Source organism: Vanacampus margaritifer, chromosome 4 (genome assembly GCF_051991255.1).
Source record: "Vanacampus margaritifer isolate UIUO_Vmar chromosome 4, RoL_Vmar_1.0, whole genome shotgun sequence".
Taxonomy (NCBI): Eukaryota; Metazoa; Chordata; class Actinopteri; order Syngnathiformes; family Syngnathidae; genus Vanacampus; species Vanacampus margaritifer.
The window spans coordinates 3,940,731-3,960,965 of record NC_135435.1 but is presented as its reverse complement, the minus strand read 5'-3'; the positions used below and the strand labels follow the sequence as shown (position 1 = coordinate 3,960,965).

Here is a 20,235-nt window from a genome sequence, read left to right as displayed (position 1 = left end):
CCTCTGCAAAGACGACAAAGAGAGGTATAAAAAAAAGTGTTTTCAATACACCGTAACAACAAAAGAAAACGGTCTTTCGATATTATTGTAATTGTATATATTTCTTTCAGCTGTAGCTCAGAGTGACACTCCTCAGAGTGAGCAAAATAAAGGTCCAAGGACCAGTGGATCCCAGAAAAAAGGTAAACACATATATAGCATCACACTGATCTAAAATGAATATTATATGATATTGAAATGTATATTTGCAGATCCCAAAAATTCTGGCTGGCATGAAGCAGGCTGGCAGCCAAACTCATTCCCCTTTACTGCGGAGCCAGGACCGAGAGGTGCCGCAGCACAGCTGAATTCGACCCGGCCAGTTGACTTCCTGCAACTCTTCATCACGGACGAGCTTCTGCAGCACATTGCTGATCAGACAAACTTATATGCACGCCAGTCTATGCAAAAACGGGCTGAAAGTCTGCCACACTGCAGGAGTCATGCTTGGAAGCCAGTGTCTGTGTCCGAACTCAAAACTTTTTTTGCACTGCAATTTCTTACTGGTTATATAAACAAGCCCAGTATAGAAATGTATTGGACTCAGGATGAAATAGAGACGACACCATTTTTCAGTCGCGCGATGCCTCGAAACCGCTTCCAGCTCATCTGGAGTTTCCTGCATTTCAATGACAACGAGACACACAGTTCAGACGACAAACTATTTAAAATCCGTCCTGTGTTCAATCACGTTGTAAGCAAATTCAAGGAACTGTTTCAACCGGGCAGGAATATCTGCATTGATGAGGGAATGATGAGTTTCCAGGGACGTCTTTCGTTCAAGGTGTACAACCCCCAAAAGCCGGTCAAATATGGTATCAAATCGTACATTTTGTGTGACTCTCAAACCGGCTATTGTTTTAATATGCAACCCTATGTTGGTATTAGTTGTTCTCTCCCTGACACAGTGTTCAACTTACTGGATCGTCTGCCAGGAAATGGGTACACACTATTTATGGACAATTTTTATAATTCGATTGCTTTGTGTGAACGTCTCCTGGCAGCACGTACCAATGTTTGTGGAACGCTGAGGAAAAACAGGGGTGAACCCAGTGAGATCACATGCCTAACCAACACTGGCCTTGGGGTGGGGGGGAAACTGGTAAGGCACAACACAAATGTTTTGATTGTGGCATGGCAGGACAAACGTTTGTTGAGGATGGTGACAACGTTTCATGAAGATGAAATGCGGACAGTGGAGGTGTGGCGGAAGGCACAAAAAAAAAAAGTGCCTTTCCAAAAACCCATTTGTGTTGTGGACTACAATTCCAAGATGAATGGAGTGGACAAGATGGATCAAAACATCTCATACCACCCATTCACACGTAAAACTTTGAAGTGGCACAAAAAGTTTGTTGCATATATGTTCCAGATATGCATGTTCAATGCATACATATTGCACAAAGCAAAAAATCCTGGGAAGTGTCAACATTTTTTGGAGTTCATCCAGCAGGTGGTGAGAGGGTGGCTGTTGCCACAAGACCAGGAGGAAGTTGGGATGGAAGGACATGAAGCCAGACAAAACACCAGGTCACCACATAATGATCCTGAAAGCCGACTTGATGGTAACATGGCCAAACACACGCTGCAACACATTCCTGCTACTCCCCGGAAAAAAAAGCCAGCAAGAAAGTGTAAGGTCTGCACATGAAAGGGCATTCGCAGTGAAACAAACCTGTGGTGCAAATCCTGCTGTATCCCCTTGCACCCAGGGGAGTGTTTCACTGTATACCACACAAAAAGAAAAATTGTGTAGTTCAAACTCCACACAATTGTAAATAGTCACACATGCACACCTTTGTAAATACTTTGTCAAATTGTTACGCTGTTCTGTAAATAAACTGTTACGCTGTTCTGTAAATAAACTGGTTATTTTGCAAACTAAAAACACTTTTTCATTGTTGGTGGTGGTGTATTACAGAAGTAAAGCACTATTTAGGTGTTTGTGGCATCATTTATGGACAAAAAGAAGTGTAGAATTCACTGGAGTGCATGAAATAACATCGTTTCACAAAAAGCTCTTTTTCTCCGCTTTTTGTTTCAAAACAGAGCATTTCGGTGAAACTAACCTATTTTCTATTGTTGATTGCTGAAGAACGGAATAAGGTAGAAACAAACTTTTTTTTCTGATGAAAGATGAGAGTCCAATCTTTCATTTGGTAGTATGTGTGTTTCCATAGTCCAAACACAACATTTTCTGTGGACCTTGAAAGATCAGTCAAAATGCTTAAATCGGCTGGCACTGGGGACAACCCGTTTTTGAAAACGTCTGGCAGTCAAAGAGTTAATAATGAATCTCTCCCTCCTGACAGGGACACGGGTTGCCTCATGAATTACAGGGTTCCAGGAATGCAAGATCATAGGGGATAAGCCCTTCAAAAAGAAAGGAAGGGATGGTGGTGAGGCCTTTAAAGCCCTCTTGAACTTGCTGTCTTAAAACCCCTGGGCGTTATTTGTCCATTTTCTGGCATTTTTATGTTTTTCTGTGTTTCATCAAAGAAAAAGCATTTGAAAAAAATACACTAGGGACCTGACATTTTACCAGGATTGTTAAAAAATGTAGAAGTTCAAATTGGCGCCATGCTGTAATTTATAATTATTACCAAACAGGAGGGAGAGATTTACACGAAATTCTTGTAATAATGCCCGATTTTGGCTCATTGGCTCCCATTATAAATCAGTTTTGTCATGATTTGGGTCAGCTGGTGGGCTCCACCCACCATACACACCTGCTGCCCATCATGCCATCAGACCTCAATAAAGGCCTGATGGACACAGCAAGGAGTGTCGGGTGATTATTCCGAGACGCCGCTCTCTTGACCCGACGGTACTCGTGTTACAAGTGTTTCTCCTGCTGCCCATGATTTACCTTTTTGCCGCCACTGTGCGTGCTTTTGAGTTTGTTTGTGATCCGCCTGTGCGCGTGAGTTTGTGTTTGTTTTCGTCCGCCTGTGTGCGTGATTTTGAGTTTGTTTGCTATCCGCCTGTGTGCGTGAGTTTGTGTTTACTTTTGTCCGCCTGTGTGCGCAATTTTGTGTTTGCGATTATCGCCACATTAAATCAAAGTTGTCTGCATCCCTGCCGTGGCTCGCCTTCCTCACTGCATCTGGGTCCTCCCTTCTCAAGCCGTGACAGAATCACCCGACCAACTATGGACCCCGCAGATCCCAACAGCCCGCGCCAGGTCCTGGCCAGCCATGGACACTTGCTCGGCCGGCACGAGCAATACTTCTAGGATCTAGCGGTGCTAGCTCCGGAAAACGTGGTGCACGACCGAGCACTTCTCCGCACGAGGACGTTGATTCGGACGACGACGAAGAGTATCCTGAGTCCGATGGATATTCTTCGGAGGAGTGGGTACAATCTGACCACGGAGAAAGTGATACGGACAGTCTTTTATCCGCAGAAGACTGCGAAGGTAAGCACAAACTTGCTATGAGATACTTTTCCGGCATGCTGTTAGCACCTCGTGTAACGTGAATGTGCATTCATAGATCGCGGATCGTGCTCACAACGACGTCCCTCTGCAAAGACGACAAAGAGAGGTATAAAAAAAAGTGTTTTCAATGCACCGTAACAACAAAAGAAAACGGTCTTTCGATATTATTGTAATTGTATATATTTCTTTTAGCTGCAGCTCAGAGTGACACTCCTCAGAGTGAGCAAAATAAAGGTCCAAGGACCAGTGGATCCCAGAAAAAAGGTAAACACATATATAGCATCACACTGATCTAAAATGAATATTATATGATATTGAAATGTATATTTGCAGATCCCAAAAATTCTGGCTGGCATGAAGCAGGCTGGCAGCCAAACTCATTCCCCTTTACTGCGGAGCCAGGACCGAGAGGTGCCGCAGCACAGCTGAATTCGACCCGGCCAGTTGACTTCCTGCAACTCTTCATCACGGACGAGCTTCTGCAACACATTGCTGATCAGACAAACTTATATGCACACCAGTCTATGCAAAAACGTGGCTGAAAGTCTGCCACACTGCAGGAGTCATGCTTGGAAGCCAGTGTCTGTGTCCGAACTCAAAACTTTTTTCCGGTCCGCCCGAAGGCTGAATCCCCGCCAGGCACGCTGGGCCCTGTTCCTAACCAGATTTAATTACACCATCACCTACCGACCAGGAGCCCGGAACACCAAGCCAGACGCCTTGTCCCGAATACACAGTCCAGCCGCCGAGGGGTCTCCACCCGAAACCATTGTCCCGGAGGACAGAGTATTGGGAGCCCTCCGGTGGGAAGTGGAGCGGAAGGTGGCGGATGCAGCGGACGACACGCAGACCCCGGTCGCGTGCCCTGAAGACAAGTTGTTCGTGCCCACACACCTTCGGCAGGAAGTACTGCAGTGGGGGCATGCGTCGAAGGTAGCATGTCACCCTGGGGTGGGGCGCACGCTGTCCTTGGTAGCACAGAGATTTTGGTGGCCTGGGCTGCGCAAGGACGTCCAGGACTGTCACGTCCTGCACGGTGTGTGCCCGTAATAAGTCCTCCCGCCTGAAGCCATCCGGCCAGCTCCGACCCCTGCCCATTCCCCACCGTCCTTGGTCGCATGTGGCCCTGGATTTCATTACCGGACTACCTACTTCCAACGGGCGGTCGGTAATCCTGACGGTGGTGGACCGGTTTTCAAAGATGGCCCACTTTATCGCCCTGCCCAAATTGCCCACCTCGCTACAAACGGCGGATATCCTGATAAAAGACGTTTTCAGGATCCACGGGATTCCAGCGGACCTCGTCTCCGACAGGGGGCCCCAGTTCGTGTCCCGGGTTTGGAAGGCCTTTTGCAAGTCCTTGGGGGCTACGGCTTGCCTGTCGTCGGGCTACCACCCCCAATCCAATGGGCAGACGGAGCGTGCCAACCAGGATTTGGAGGCAGCGCTTCGATGTGTGTGCCATCAGCACCCTTCCTCGTGGGCGTCCCACCTCCCTTGGGTCGAATACGCCCACAACACTCTCGAGTGCTCGGCCACAGGCCTGTCCCCGTTCAACGCGGCCTGTGGCTATCAACCCCCCTTGTTTCCTTCCCAGGAGGGCGGTGTTGCCATTCCCTCAGTCCAGACCCACCTCCGCCGGGCTCGCAGGGTTTGGCAAGACACTAGGAAGGCCCTGTGCCGCACCTCGGACCGCAACAAGCGGCTCGCGGACAGGCACCGGGTTCCGGCACCGCTCTACCGACCGGGTCAGAAGGTGTGGCTCTCAACTAGGGACCTACAGTTGGCGGGGAGTTCAAGGAAGCTGGGGCCGCGGTTCATCGGCCCGTTTGAGGTCAACGCTATGGTCAACCCGGTAGCGGTCCGGCTCAACCTGCCCCCTACTCTCAAGGTACACCCAGTGTGCCACACGTCCCTGCTTAAGCCTGTCTCTGCCAGCCCCTTGTGTCCGCCGACCGCGCCCCCGCCGCCTCCCCGGGTCGTGGGGGGGCAGCCGGTGTACACAGTAAGGGACATTCTGGACTCTCGAAAGCGGGGCAGAGGGTTTCAGTATCTGGTCGATTGGGAGGGGTACGGACCCAAAGACCGCCAGTGGGTTCCCCGCTCCTGGATATTGGACTAGTCCCTCCTTCGGGATTTCCATTTAGCATACCCATCGGCGCCGGGTGGTCCGCCTAGGGGCGTCGTTAAGGGGGGGGTACTGTCATGATTTGGGTCAGCTGGTGGGCTCCACCCACCATACACACCTGCTGCCCATCGAGTCATAAACATGAAAATAGAGGAATTTGTGTGTTGAGAGTGTTAACACAAAAATCCACTAGGTGGCGTCAAAGGCTAATAAATGAATACAAAATGCATGCATAAAAAAAATTCTATTTTTATGACTTATGGACTTGTTTGAGTCTCTAACTATGTCATATGAAATATTCAAATTATTCTTTTATTTTATATATATATATATATATATATATATATATATATATATATATATATATATATATATATATATATATATATATATATATATAGCATAGTTGGTCTTGCTATTAGCATAATACTGCTATTGTTGTCCATAGGGGGAATTAAAAAAAATAAAAACTATATATGTAAAACTATGTATGTATAGTTGAAAGTGAAAAAAATATTCATAAATGACTAAGTTATCTCACTTCAAAGGAAATGCTTGATTTTGGCAAAATTACAAGAGTTTTGTGCTATTGGGAAAACTGCCATTGTGTGGGGCATGCAGAAAAAAATTATATTGTTATGACTTATAGACTTATTCAAGCCTCTAAATATGTCATATGAAATATTCAAATTAGTCTTTTATTTTATATATATTATTGACATTTAACTGTTTAAATTTATATTTTAACTGTTTTGAATTTAGTTATACACGTGTAGAAATAGATATTACTATGTTAACTCAGTCACCAGATGTAGAAGAGGATGTGATAATGATTTCTTTGATCTCATATCTGTTTGAAGTCTCCTCTCTGTTCCTGGAACAACAGAGGGGGCTAAAAGTTTTCTGTTGACTTATCGGGAGGATGTTAAAGTACTGAGCGCTTCTGCTCCTCAGGTCGTCCTGTTGTAAAATCTGATAGGGTCCAGAGTCTCTCTACATCAAAGACTCTGGTCGGGAAGTCCTGTTTTATGTCACAGCTCTGCTAAAGATTCAAAGGAGAGCAGAGGCGGGTCTCAATGTAAGAACTTGTTGTATAAAGAAGCTACAGATTCGAAATCCAGGACACACTGGAGCTGATCACCACTTTTTAGTGAGGCTGTCTGTGTCTTTTAAAAGCTTTTAAAATAAAAACTTGCAAGAAATTTCTTCATCGATCTCATTTATGATTTATTTGAACACGCAATAGATTACAAAATCCAAGTAATCTATCAATATATACAGCATAGTTAGTCTTGTTATTAGCATAATACCGCTATTATTGTCCATAGGGGGCATTAAAAAAAATAAATAAATAAAAACTATATATGTATAGATAGGTCTGATGCCACTGAACATTTTGAGTGGTTGAAAGTGAAAAAAATATTCATAAATGACTAAGTTATCTCACTTCAAAGGAAATGCCTGATTTTGGCAAAATTAAAAGAGTTTTGTGCTATTCAGAAAAATGCCATTGTGAAAAACTGGGGATGCATAAAAAAATTCTATTGTTATGACTTATGGACTTGTTTGGGCCTCTAACTATGTCATATTTAATATTCAAATTAGTCTTTTATTTTATATATATATATATATATATATATATATACAGCATAGTTAGTCTTGCTATTAGCATAATACTGCTATTATTGTCCATAGGGGGCATTAAAAAAATAAAATAAAATAAAAACTATATATGTATAGATAGGTCTGATGCCACTGAACATTTTGAGCGGTTGAAAGTGAAAAAAATATTCATAAATGACTAAGTTATCTCACTTCAAAGGAAATGCCTGATTTTGGCAAAATTACAAGAGTTTTGTGCTATTCGGAAAACTGCCATTATATGAAAACTGGGCATGCAGAAAAAAATCTTTTGTTATGACTTATGGACTTATTCAAGCCTCTAAATATGTCATATGAAATATTCAAATTAGACCTTTATTTTACATATATATATATACAGCATAGTTAATTTTGCTGTTAGCATAATACTGCTATTATTGTCCATAGAGGGCATTAAAAAAACGTCTTTTTTTAACTATATATGTATAGATAGGTCTGGTGCCAGTGAACATTTTGAGCGGTTGAAAGTGAAAAAAATATTCATAAATCACTAAGTTATCACACTTCAAAGGAAATGCCTGATTTTGGCAAAAATTACAAGAATTTAATCAAACTATAATAACGCCCAGGGGTTAAAGTGGTTAGACAAGAAGCCAGTGTTGCTTACATTGTTTCGTTTCCTTATGGCATTGAAACTTAGAATGTATGCAGAAGATGATCCAAGAAAGGAGAAAGGTTTGTCCAGGCGATAAAGCCACTCTGGCAATGTTCAAGTACAACATCCGCAGGTGTTATGTGGACTTGGTGTTTTTACAGGATGGCCTCACACTAAAAATGGACAGTGCATGCAGTTTTCCACTCTCTTTTTTGACATGGCAAACAATCACCAATTCATGGCTGCAAAGTGACTGCCAGTTTCTGGGGGAAATGGCCACCACCTGAGATGGGTAAAACGGGTGGAATTTTTTTTTTCAATTCCTGCTTTACTCATATACAATTCACACATGTGCACAGCTGGACTGTGCTTTGTGATAGAATCATGACCTGAAATATCTTGTCTTTGTAGTGTATTCTATATACAATACAGTTGAAAAGGATTTGCAAATCATTGTATTCTGTTTTTATTTAGATTTTACACCACATCCCAACTTCATTGGGATTCATACATTCAAAAATGTTCTATCCAATAAACAAAGATCATAGCATGTTATTTTTTTGTGACAATTTATGGTGAAGTTTGGTTTCATCTTTGCCATAGCAGTTGGAAAAGCAGATTAAGCAAATCTCATCAGACACACACACGCATGCACGCACACACACACACACACACACATTTCTATGGAATAATAAATGTAAAACTGTAATAAGAGTCTTTCCAAGTCCTTTCCCCAAACTTGATTATAAAAAAAAAAACTAAAGTTCAACTGTTTCGTGAAATTGACATAAAAATAAAACAGCACAAAATGTCCATTTATATTTGCTGGATATTTATGTATTGAGGTAGCTGCACATACACCAAGCTCACTGGTACACAGTGATGAAAGTAATTTAAAAGTACAAACAAAAAAGCACCAGAGGCCTCTTCGGAAAGTCAAATCTCCTAACCTTTATGCCTCCTGGTATCCTCAACCTTTGTTGGATTATGTCATCGTGTCAAGAAGAAATGAAAGGGTCCTTCCTTTCGAACATAGGACATCAAGCAAAAAAAAGAAAAGGACAACACGCTTTTACACGAATTCTACTCCACTTTTCCTAACTGGCGACATCATGCGATGGAGAGTATTACTGCCATAAGTCTCTCGCTTGCGGACTTAAATAAATACATAAGACAGTAATTGTTGTTTTTGTGAAGGATCAATTATGATATTTTGGTTGCTTTTGAAATTACACATTCTCAAATAATGGAAAGGTATTTATAAAAGGTGTTTATTCGTGTTTGTGTGAAACCACACCTTTGATTTTGTTTTGAACGTATATTTTGTGTTTTCATTGACTATCCACTTGTGTCAAAAAGGTTTCATTACTACTTTTGTTAAAACAGCGTTTTATACCATTATTATTAAAGCCTTGAGCGTGAAACTTGAGAATCTTTGATTTGTCTGTCAACTATGTCGGTGCCCTGTTGCTTTAAATCTTGCTGCCATAAAGGATATTGGGTAATGTGTTTTCGTAAAGGTTGGTAAGTATGAAGGACCAAACTGCCAAAAATTAAAAATGAATAAACATTTTGTTGTTGTTATTTCCATTTATATTTATTTTTTGTATTTAATTTTTGATGTATATTTTTATTAGTGCTGTCAAAGTTAAAGCATTAACTGATTAATTAATCATAAAAAAATTATCGCATTGATTATGAATTAACACAGATTAATCGCATTATTCATTTTTACCATAGATGATCCTTTAGCGTGACAGCAGTTGGCTATCTAGCATAAGTTGTGTTTGAGCAATAAACATAATTACATGCATTAAAGTAAAGCATTTAATAAATGTTTGCGTATCACATTTAGAATATTTGTTCATGTCAAAATATTGGGCTCATTTTAAATTATGCAAGTAATTAACTGATTAGAAAAAGAGGAGGATGAGCGTGTGCAGTGGATCCAAAAAGGTTGAAGACGTCCTCATAACATTAAATCTAAAAATAATTAACACATAACCGGTGCTCTTCAAATTTGGCAGGATTTTTTTTTTAAAATGATTTTAAAAAGCCTTTATAATGAAGCGATTAATCAAAATTCTAAAATGTGATTAATCTGATTAAAAATGTAATTGTTTGACAGCTCTAATTTTTATATACATTTTTATTTTCACTTTTATTCAACTATTTATTTATTTGTTTAGTCATCTACTGTATCTATTTTTAATTTTGGCATTTTTGTTCCTCCATAGGTAAGAAGTAACCTTTGCAAAGGTCGCATACAGGCCCCTTTCAAAAAACCTTTGTAGAATTTGAATGCTGCTATCCTCCAAGTACTTTCGGATCATCTCCCTTGGATAGGATAGGAAAGGATTTTTTGTTTCTGCCTAGGAAATTTCATTTCCTAGGCAGAAACAAAAAAATAAAATAAAATGGAGAGAAGTGAAAAGTAAAAGAACCAGTTACACTCCAGCCTGCTTTTTGGCATATTTCAAACATGTATAGTGTAGAAACACACAAGTAGTGTTCTGTAAGTACACAAGATGATTTAAAAAAAAATGCAAGATGAAACATGCAGTATTTTTAGAGAAACACAGTCCACACAGTGTAATGACTGAGTATTATTGATGTGAGTATTATGAGTTTGAATTCTTCTCTTGGTGTTCCATAAACCAGTCACAGGGTGTAAAATCCAACTTGAGTTGATCCATTACCCATGGGTCCTTTTCAGCTCCTTCAATAAATTCCTCCAGGGAAATTTGACCTGCACAATGCATATGAGACAATGCAAGTTACACATCGTTTAATAATTATTAAGGGTGTCAAAATTAGTGCGTTAATTTTAAGTTAATTTAAAGTTAATTTAACTTTTTTTTAACGCTATTATTTTTTTAACGACCGCCCCTTACTTGTTAAGGCTGTACTCGGGGAATTTCAGTCGCAACGCAGCAGACACATCCATGTAAAAATTTAGCAGTAATTTAATAATAACGCATATATTTGTGGAGACTGGGGTCAAGTTGTATTTTACAATTTTAAAAATGTCCACAATTTCACAAGTTACTTCATGTTAAAGATTAGGTAGCTCTAATGTGAAAAGAAAATGCACTGAGCTGTCACAGTCTTACAATTGCAGTTATGCCATCTAGTGGCTGGAAAATGACCTCAACACAAATCAACATTGTTTTTTTCCAGCACAGTACATCTTTTTAATCTTAACTCAATTTTATGAATTATTATGAAATTACTGTATCAATGACTAAAAGATGCAGCCATATTTCTATTAGTTTAACATTTTTTCCACTTTTATGTTAACAAGCGTATAAAAATTTATATATACATATTTTATTGTACATTTTATTGTACATTTACAACAGATATAAAATGTGCGATTAAATACAATTTAAAAAAAATAATCGCCTGACACCCCTAATAATTATTGAATTTGTTAATGTACTTAGTACTTGGAATTATTATTATTTATAGCCACTATACTCTCTCTATATTTACTCAGAAAAGGGAAGAGTATCTTACCTCTGCATGTTTTAGAGATAATTGTTATTGTAATTTAAATTGCAATACATTTAAATCAAACACAACTTACTGTCTTTGTTTTTGTCCACTTGCATAAATATTCGATCACATATATCCTCAATGTTCTCTGGAGCACCCGGGTGAGTGTTCTTATTTAATTTGTAGATAATCTGGAAAAATTAAGAAACACATTAAAGATTTTAGTAAATAAGGATTACATTAAAATGTTCATAGCTGGAATCAGTCTTTCCACAATGTTTCTTCTAATATTTTCATCTTAATTTGTGATCTCAATCCATGCACACTGGTTGCCTGCAGGAAGACATATTGCACATGTTCCCATAATGTGTTTAGGATATTTTGTTACAGTCCAATGATAAACCTTTGACCGTGATTCCAAAGGGTATATATATATATATGTCACAAATAGAATGCTGATCATCACCAATAAAACACCACACTTACAGCCTCATGCTTTGATACTGTTTTCATTAGCTGGAATTGGGGTGTTGGATAAGGCGAAAGGAACTATAAACTGGTGGAAAAATAGTGTTTGAAATATTATATATCTGTAGACAAGTGGGCATTTATCCTTTTATTAAGACACCTAGAAACTGTTTTATTATTTATTTTATATATATATATGTATATATATATATATATATATATAATATTCATCCTACCTTAGAGTTTGGACAATTCTTAAAAGGGAAGTCAACCCAATGATTTTCTTTACAACAATATGCTATAAGCGTCCCCACCAGCAAAAACATGCCATTCAGATTAATATTGCTTAATATCAATATTGGTGGAATATGAGTTAAGTAGCAAAATTTACCCATTTTTACCCATCTCAAGGGGCGGCCTTTTTGCCACTCTCAGGGAACAACCAATCACGGCTCACCTGTTTTCTGAAATTGATGTGGGATTGGTCATTACCTGAGTCCTGAGTAACTGTGATGTCATTTTCAGTTAACAGCAAGTGACCAAATGGCCGCCTCCTGAGATGGACAAAAAATTGGTGGATTTTGCTGCTTAACTCATATTCCACACACACAATATTAATCGGAATACCATGTTTTTAGACTAATAAGTGATGCATAGAGCATATTACTGTAGAGAATTGTTGTGGATTGACTTCAACTTTAAGATAACTTTTATAAGTCCCACAATGGGAAAATCTTTGCCTTCAACTTGTCATGTCTGGGTAGAGCTGGCTTTGGTTGAGGGTCCCGATTGGTCCTGAGTGGATGCCTGCCCTTCCGCAGGCTGACCAATCCGGGCCCTCAGCCACTTGTGCCTGGCCCCAGGTGTGACTAATCCCCTAATTAGTGTGGGTGCATTTAATTCCCGGGTGGTGATCAGTCCCTTGTTGGGATCATTGCCATTTGTTACGGTCACACCCGGAGTTTGTTTTGTCTTTTTGGTTTTGTGTTGTACAAATAAAGTACAACTGTCTAACCCGCACTCCTGCCTCCCTGCATTTCGGGTCCTCTACGCCTCACGCCGACAGACACCACGCTGCTCCGTGACACAACTTATTCGTAAGCATTTGGATAGTTCCAATTATGAAAGGGGAGGTCTATAAAAGATTAGTTGGGTAACTTTACTAAAGAAAAAGTTTTTGAGTGGCGCGTTCAAAGGGTCTTGAGTGGATGATCATCACAACACATCAACAGAAGTGAGAAATCAATCAATCAATCAAGTTAAGGTAAATGTATGATTGTCATGAATGTAAATATTGTTGATAAGGTTGAAAGCCAGAAAGGCCGTTGTGAATTGGAATCAGATAATGTGAATAGATGGAACCAATGTCAATTATTATCCGAATGATGAGAAGACAAAATCTCATGATCCAAAGTAAACCACATGTGTGTCTTATATGGTCCCATAGCTGTAGATGGAACAGCTTCACTGGTGCTTATAACTGCAAATAGATGTTACGGAAACAATTCTCAGGCAAACAGAGCCACACTATAACCCTGCTCACATCCAGTCAATTGCTACAAAACAGATTTGAAGGTGTTTCACAGTACAGATAAATAATGACCTTCAAGGTGCTACTAATTAAGGCACGCACAACTTTTTGAAGGAAAAGAAATGCTAGATGCTTCAATGGCCAAGAGAAAGAATGCTTTTCACTTCGTGAAGACAAAAGTTAATCCAGCAAGACCCAGAAACAAGCTGCAAGTGAAAGTGGCTAAACATGTCCAGGAGGGAATTTAGTGTTCCAAATGGTCCCAACGATTTTAAACAATTTTTTAACATATTTACATTTATGTCAATTGTTTAAATACTTTGACACCTTGAAATTTGGGTCATCTGCCACTAATGATTAAATGGTAAAGGCCATTTTCTTTAAAAAAAAAAACAGCAGCAAAACGAAACACGTTTTTATGCCACTGTGGTTGTCACACCGCGGTGAGGGTGTCTTGTCATTTCCTGTTTTATTGTGAAAAGTCTGACTCCTCTCGTTTCAGGCCACTTGCCCTTCCTCGTGTGGTGTCTGTGTCAACCCTGATCCCTGATTGTGTCCACCTGTGCCCCATTACCCTCATGTGTTAAATAGTCTGCGTTCCCCCTGTCTTGTGCCGAAGTGTTTTCGTTTGAGCCACTGAAGCCTGCCATAGGACCGGTGCCTTGGTGCCTTGGTGCCTTGGTGCCTTGGTGCCTTGGTGCCTTGGTGCCTTGGTGCCTTGGTGCCTTGGTGCCTTGGTGCCTTGGTGCCTTGGTGCCTTGGTGCCTTGGTGCCTTGGTGCCTTGGTGCCTTGGTGCCTTGGTGCCTTGGTGCCTTGGTGCCTTGGTGCCTTGGTGCCTTGGTGCCTTATTGTCCTTATTGCCCTTATTGCCCTGTCTCGTGAGAGAACCTTTGTTTGTAATTGTTGTATAGCTTAGTTTTGTTTAGTCATAGAGTGATTTTGTTTTTGAATGTAGTTTGAACTTCCTCCCTTTTGGAGTGCTTTCAGTTAATTTTTGAATAGCCTTTATTTTTCTCCCTTTCCACAAAGAGCTTTTGTTTTGTTAATTAAAAGCTGCTTAACCCTCCACCGCTTCCTCTGCGTCTGAGTCCAAAACAGCCTCGTTGTGTCAGAACACTTCGGCCAGCATGGACCCAGCAGAGCGAGAGCAATTGATCGCAGCTTTGCGGGCCCAGGAGGCCCGTCTACGCCGGCAAGAGGAGTTTCAGGCCGCCATGGCAACGCAAATGACCGAGCTTTCAGCTCAGATTCCGGGCTCTCGAAGTCGCACCCATAGCCCTCCGTCCGAGCCAGAGACTCAAGCTACTTTGCCGATCCCATCCGTGCCATATACCGGATCGGGGATCAAGCTAGCCTCTCCTGAGCGATTCTTTGGAGAGCCAGGACAATGCAAAGCCTTTTTAACAGACTGTGACATTCATTTTGAGTACTCCCTGCCCCCCCCCCCCCGGGCTTTTCCCACAGATCGTTCTCGGGTGGCTTTCATGATTTCCCACCTGACTGGGAGAGCCAGAGCCTGGGCCACGGCAGAGTGGGCCCGCAGTTCCCCACTCTGCAGCTCCGTCTCGGAATTCCGAGCCGCTCTTCAAGGAGTATTTGACCCAGCCTGTTCCGACCGGGAAAAGGCCTGACAGCTGAGCAGCCTGATCCAAGGGAGGGACTCAGTGAATAACTATGCCATACGCTTCCGCACTCTTGCGGCAGAGAGTGGCTGGAACACCACGGCGCTCTACGACGTTTTCCTCAAGGGACTGGCAACATCCATCCAAGAGCTTCTCATCGCGGTTGATCTTCCACCGGATTTGGACTTTCTCATCGTCCTGGCCATACGGACGGATCATCGGCTGCAGGAGGTGACGCAGAGCTGCGATCGCCGGGCCAGGACAATGGAGGGATCCCCGCGCTTCCCAACATCAGGTGTGTCAGCTCCTCTCGGATCCCTGTCAGTGCAGCGCCAACCAGCTCCCGCGCAACCAGAGGAGGAGCCCATGCAACTGGGCAGAGCGCGGATCTCGCTGGAGGAGAGACGGCGTCGACAGCAGGAGGGGCTGTGTTTCTACTGCGGGAACCGAGATCACCTCGTGGTCGCCTGCCCAGCCAAAAGGACCCAAATGGTGAGTCAAGTCACGACTCCAGCGGCAGTTCCACGAAAACTCACATCAGTGAGGATCAATCATCACACCACACGAACAGACCTCTATGCCCTGATAGATTCTGGAGCTGCCGAGAGCCTAATTGACTGGGGGCTGGTGAGACATTTAGGAGCCAAGACTGAGCCGCTAATCAAGCCCATTAAGGCTAGGGCACTAAATGGAAGTGAATTATTCATTATTACGCACATCACAGAACCCATTCAGCTCCAAGTCGGCAAACATAAGGAGCACCTAGTTTTTCACGTTTTTCAGTCTCCTTCACGGACCCTGGTCCTAGGGCACCCCTGGTTGTGTAAACACAATCCCCATGTAGACTGGGTAACTGCGAAGTTCTGGGATGGGGAAAGAATTGTGTGAGCCATGGGATTGGTTCACCAAATCGAGAAGTAGACATCACCACGGTTGATCACATTTCTGTCAAATCCTTCAGACGCAGAATACCCAAATTTGAGCATCGTTCCTCCATGCTACCATCACTTCCAGGAGATCTTCAGCAAGACCAAGGCCATGTCACTCCCACCCCATCATGCCTATGACTGTGCCATAGAGCTGATTCCTGCTTCCACCATTCCCAAGGGATGCCTATATTCTGTTTCAGGACCAGAGAAGGCGGCCCTTAGGGATTACATCGAAACTTCCCTGAAGGTTGGGCTGATTCGTCATTCCTCATCACCAGCGGGAGCAGGTTTCTTTTTTGTGGGGAAGAAGGATGGTTCCTTACGGCCATGTATAGACTATAGCCTCATTAATGACATTACGATAAAGAACCGCTACCCTCTTCCTCTCATGTCCTCCGTCTTTGAAAATCTCCAACAAGCCACGATCTTTACTAAGTTGGACTTGCGCAATGCCTACCACCTCATTAGGATCCGAGAGGGGGATGAGTGGAAGACAGGGTTCAATACACCTAGTGGCCATTATGAATACCTGGTCATGCATTTCGGACTCACTAACGCTCCTGCGGTTTTCCAGGCCATGATCAATGACGTTTTGAGAGATTTTCTGGACCAGTTTGTGTATGTTTATTTAGACGACATACTGGTATACTCGTCAGATCTAGCCACTCATCAGATCCATGTTTCCAAGGTTCTTCAAAGACTACTGGAGCACAAACTGTATGTCAAGGCCGAGAAATGCGTCTTTCATGCTGAAACAGTCTCTTTTCTGGGTTTTGTCATAGCCCCGGGAAGGGTTCAGATGGACCCGGCTAAAACTAGGGCCGTGACGGAGTGGCCCACTCCTGTTAGCCGCAAGAAGGTTCAGCAATTCCTCAGGTTCGCAAACTTCTACAGACGCTTCATCAGAGGGTTCAGCGCAATAGCTGCCCCTCTGCATGCCCTCACCTCCTCTCTGGTGAAGTTCAGTTGGTCACCGGCGGCTGAAGCCGCTTTTCAAGCACTCAAGAAACGATTTGTCACAGCTCCGATCCTCATAGTACCAGATCCACAGCGGCAATTCATGGTGGAAGTGGATGCGTCCAATGAGGGGATCGGAGCTGTCCTGTCTCAACGTGCAGAGAAGGATGGAAAGATGCACCCCTGCGCATTCTTATCACGACGACTATCCAAGGCCGAGCGGAACTGACGTTGGGGACAAAGAGCTTCTGGCTGTCAAGCTTGCTCTGGAAGAGTGGAGGCACTGGCTTGAGGGGGCAAAGCACCCATTTGTGGTCTGGACCGATCACAAGAACCTGGAATACATCCGCAAAGCCAAGAGACTCAACTCGCGCCAGGCCAGATGGAGACTGTTCTTCAACCGTTTTTCCTTCTCTCTCACTTACAGGCCGGGGTCTCGAAACGTCAAACCCGATGCCCTGTCCCGTCTCTATGACCCAGAGCCTGTAACTAAGGAACCAGAGACCATCCTTTCGCCGGACTGTGTGATTGGAGCCATGACATGGCAAATCGAGAGGGAAGTGAAACAAGCAAACGGTGAGGCAACCCCACCAAAAGGATGCCCGGCGAATAGACTATTTGTTCCAGAGCAGCTGCGCCCACAGGTGATCCATTGGGGTCACACCTCACTTCTATCCTGTCATCCAGGGGTCCGACGGACAATTTACGCCATCTCCCGGCGTTTCTGGTGGCCTTCCATGGAGCCGGAGGTCCGGGAGTACATCGAGGCCTGCTCGGTATGTGCTCGAAACAAGACATCCACCAGATCACGCATTGGGTCTGCTACAGCCTCTTCCCATTCCTTCCAGACCATGGGCAGAAAATTTCCCTGGATTTTGTCACGGGACTTCCTCTCCCCAAAGGAAAAACCACCGTTCTCACAGTAGTCGACCGTTTTTCAAAGATGGTCCGATTCTTAGCCTTGTCAAAGCTTCCCTCAGCCAAGGAAACGGCTGAGGTCATGATTAAACACGTTTTTCGAGTTTACGGATTCCCTAGAGACATTGTGTCGGATCGGGGCCCCCAGTTTGTGTCACGCTTTTGGAAGGAGTTTTGCCGCCTAATCGGCGCCAAAGCCAGCCTAACCTCAGGGTACCACCCTGAGGCTAACGGTCAGTCGGAACGTCTCAACCAGCAGCTGGAAACCGGTTTACGGTCCCTTGTCTCTCAGAACCCTGCATCATGGAGCAAACACCTGGTCTGGGTTGAGTTTGCCCATAACTCCCTGCCCACCTCTGCCACTGGACTCACCCCCTTCAAATGCGTTTTTGGATACGATCCTCCTTTTTTTGCTAACCTAGAGTCTGAGGCCTCGGTTCCTTCAGCCCATGCCTTGGTCCGTCGTTGACGTCGGCAGGTTCTGGAGCGCCAGAGGGACAGAGGCAAGCGAGCAGCGGATCGGAAGAGGAGACCGGCTCCAGTATACCAGCCGGGGAACAAAGTGTGGCTGTCAGCCAAACATCTTCACTTAAAGGTGCCATGCCAAAAGTTGGCGCCTCGGTTTGTGGGCCCATACCCCATCTCAAAGGTGATCAACCCGGCCGCGGTCCGTCTTCGCCTGCCTCGGTCCCTGTGTGTTCACCCAACGTTCCACGTAAGCCAAGCCAAGTCAAGCCAGTCAGGGAGAGTTGTCTGGTTCCGGCTCCTACGCCCCCGCCGCCTCCTGTGATTGTGGATGGGGGGCCCGTCTACAAAGTAAAACGATTGCTGGCCGTCCGCAAGCGGGGCCGGGGCAGGCAGTTATTGGTGGACTGGGAGGGGTATGGGCCCGAGGAGAGACAATGGATACCTTCCCGCTTCATCATGGATGACTCTCTAATTAAAGACTTTTTTAGGGGTCATCCTGACCGGCCTGGGCTGTCAGGAGTCGGCCCTAGGGGGAGGGGTACTGTCACACCGCGGTGAGGGTGTCTTGTCATTTCCTGTTTTATTGTGAAAAGTCTGACTCCTCTCGTTTCAGGTCACTTGCCCTTCCTCGTGTGGTGTCTGTGTCAACCCTGATTGTGTCCACCTGTGCCCCATTACCCTCATGTGTTAAATAGTCTGCGTTCCCCCTGTCTTGTGCCGAAGTGTTTTCGTTTGAGCCACTGAAGCCTGCCATAGACCACAGCCTTGTTACCTTTTTGCCTTGTTGCCTTTATTGCCCTGTCTCGTGAGAGAACCTTTGTTTGTAATTGTTGTATAGCTTAGTTTTGTTTAGTCATAGAGTGATTTTGTTTTTGAATGTAGTTTGAACTTCCTCCCTTTTGGAGCGCTTTCAGTTAATTTTTGAATAGCCTTTATTTTCTCCCTTTCCACAAAGAGCTTTTGTTTTGTTAATTAAAAGCTGCTTAACCCTCCACCGCTTCCTCTGCGTCTGAGTCCAAAACAGCCTCGTTGTGTCAGTGGTAGCTAAAGCCTAATTGTTCCCACTATACTGTACGTATATGTAGTTGTGGTTATATTATCTGTCGACAAATTGCAACATTCCCCTGGCTTGCCTCAATCACTTGAGTAAAGATTGACTAAACAACAACCAAAAATATAGCATAATATTACATACCTTGACAATATGCCTCACTTCTTCTCTGTCCAGACAGCCATTCCCATCTCTGTCAAAAACCTTGAAAGACCATTTTAGTTTGTCCTCAAGTTTCCCCCGTAAAACAAGATGTACGGCTGCCACATATTCCATGAAATCAATCTTTCCATCCTAAAATAAATAAACAAGGACAACATAATCATTGCATTTCAGCAAGGACTCACAAGGTGCAACACTTCTGAATCTAAGGTTGAAACTCAGTAGCAAATGTAAATTATACAAAATATTACACATTGACATCATCGTAATTATGATGAATTCCTGAAAAGGTGAGTATTAATTGCATTACTATTGACTGTTACGTTACCTTATTTGTGTCAAATGATCGAAAAACATTTTCCATGTATGCTGATTCTTCCTCTGAGGATTCACTGTTGACTCGAAAAATTTTCTTGAATTCATGCAAGTGTAGATTACCGCTTGGACATTCACTTGCAAATCTTCGGTACAGCGCCTGGATGTTTTGAAGGGTAACTTCCTGATCACTACCACTCTGTACTTGACCCATAATTTTCAACAAAACAAAAAAAAATATTGATAACCTTCCAAAAATCTATATAAAATTTGTCAAGCAACATCACTATGCATGACCAATTATTCTTGGGTGCAGCTTTACTAGTGCAAAATGAAGTGAATTATTTCATTATTTAAGCAAAACGCCATTTAACTACTGAAGAAGCAGTTACAGTGATAGTAAGCATGAGAGGAAATGGGCACACAGTATGTACTGAAGGGTTACAAAGGCC

At 43.2% G+C, this 20,235-nt stretch overlaps 1 protein-coding gene and 1 long non-coding RNA gene across 2 annotated transcripts; one reads left to right on the top strand and one right to left on the bottom strand.

Moving 5' to 3' along the window:
* Positions 1–3,285: 3,285 nt before the first annotated feature.
* LOC144051000 (uncharacterized) lies at positions 3,286–3,877 on the top strand. Its single transcript, XR_013293979.1, has 4 exons — positions 3,286–3,457; positions 3,534–3,584; positions 3,671–3,742; positions 3,812–3,877. It is a non-coding gene; the product is annotated as an uncharacterized LOC144051000 (long non-coding RNA).
* Positions 3,878–8,347: 4,470 nt separating this feature from the next.
* Positions 8,348–20,194, bottom strand: LOC144050985 (guanylyl cyclase-activating protein 2-like). Its single transcript, XM_077564700.1, has 4 exons — positions 19,797–20,194; positions 19,451–19,600; positions 11,453–11,552; positions 8,348–10,612 (listed from the first exon to the last, which is right to left on the bottom strand). The coding sequence occupies exons 1-4, from the start codon at positions 19,995–19,997 to the stop codon at positions 10,485–10,487; spliced, it is 579 nt and encodes a 192-aa protein (XP_077420826.1). The 5' UTR covers positions 19,998–20,194; the 3' UTR covers positions 8,348–10,484.
* Positions 20,195–20,235: the final 41 nt, after the last annotated feature.

Bases quoted from the DNA above. Each gene is read 5' to 3' on its own strand.
- LOC144050985 (XM_077564700.1), bottom strand. From the start codon at position 19,997: ATGGGTCAAGTACAGAGTGGTAGTGATCAGGAAGTTACCCTTCAAAAC. The intron at 11,553-19,450 runs GTATGTAATATT...TAATTTTTCCAG, and splicing joins AAGTGAGGCATATTGTCAAG to ATTATCTACAAATTAAATAA. The intron at 10,613-11,452 runs GTAAGTTGTGTT...TGCATTGTGCAG, and splicing joins AGTGGACAAAAACAAAGACA to GTCAAATTTCCCTGGAGGAA.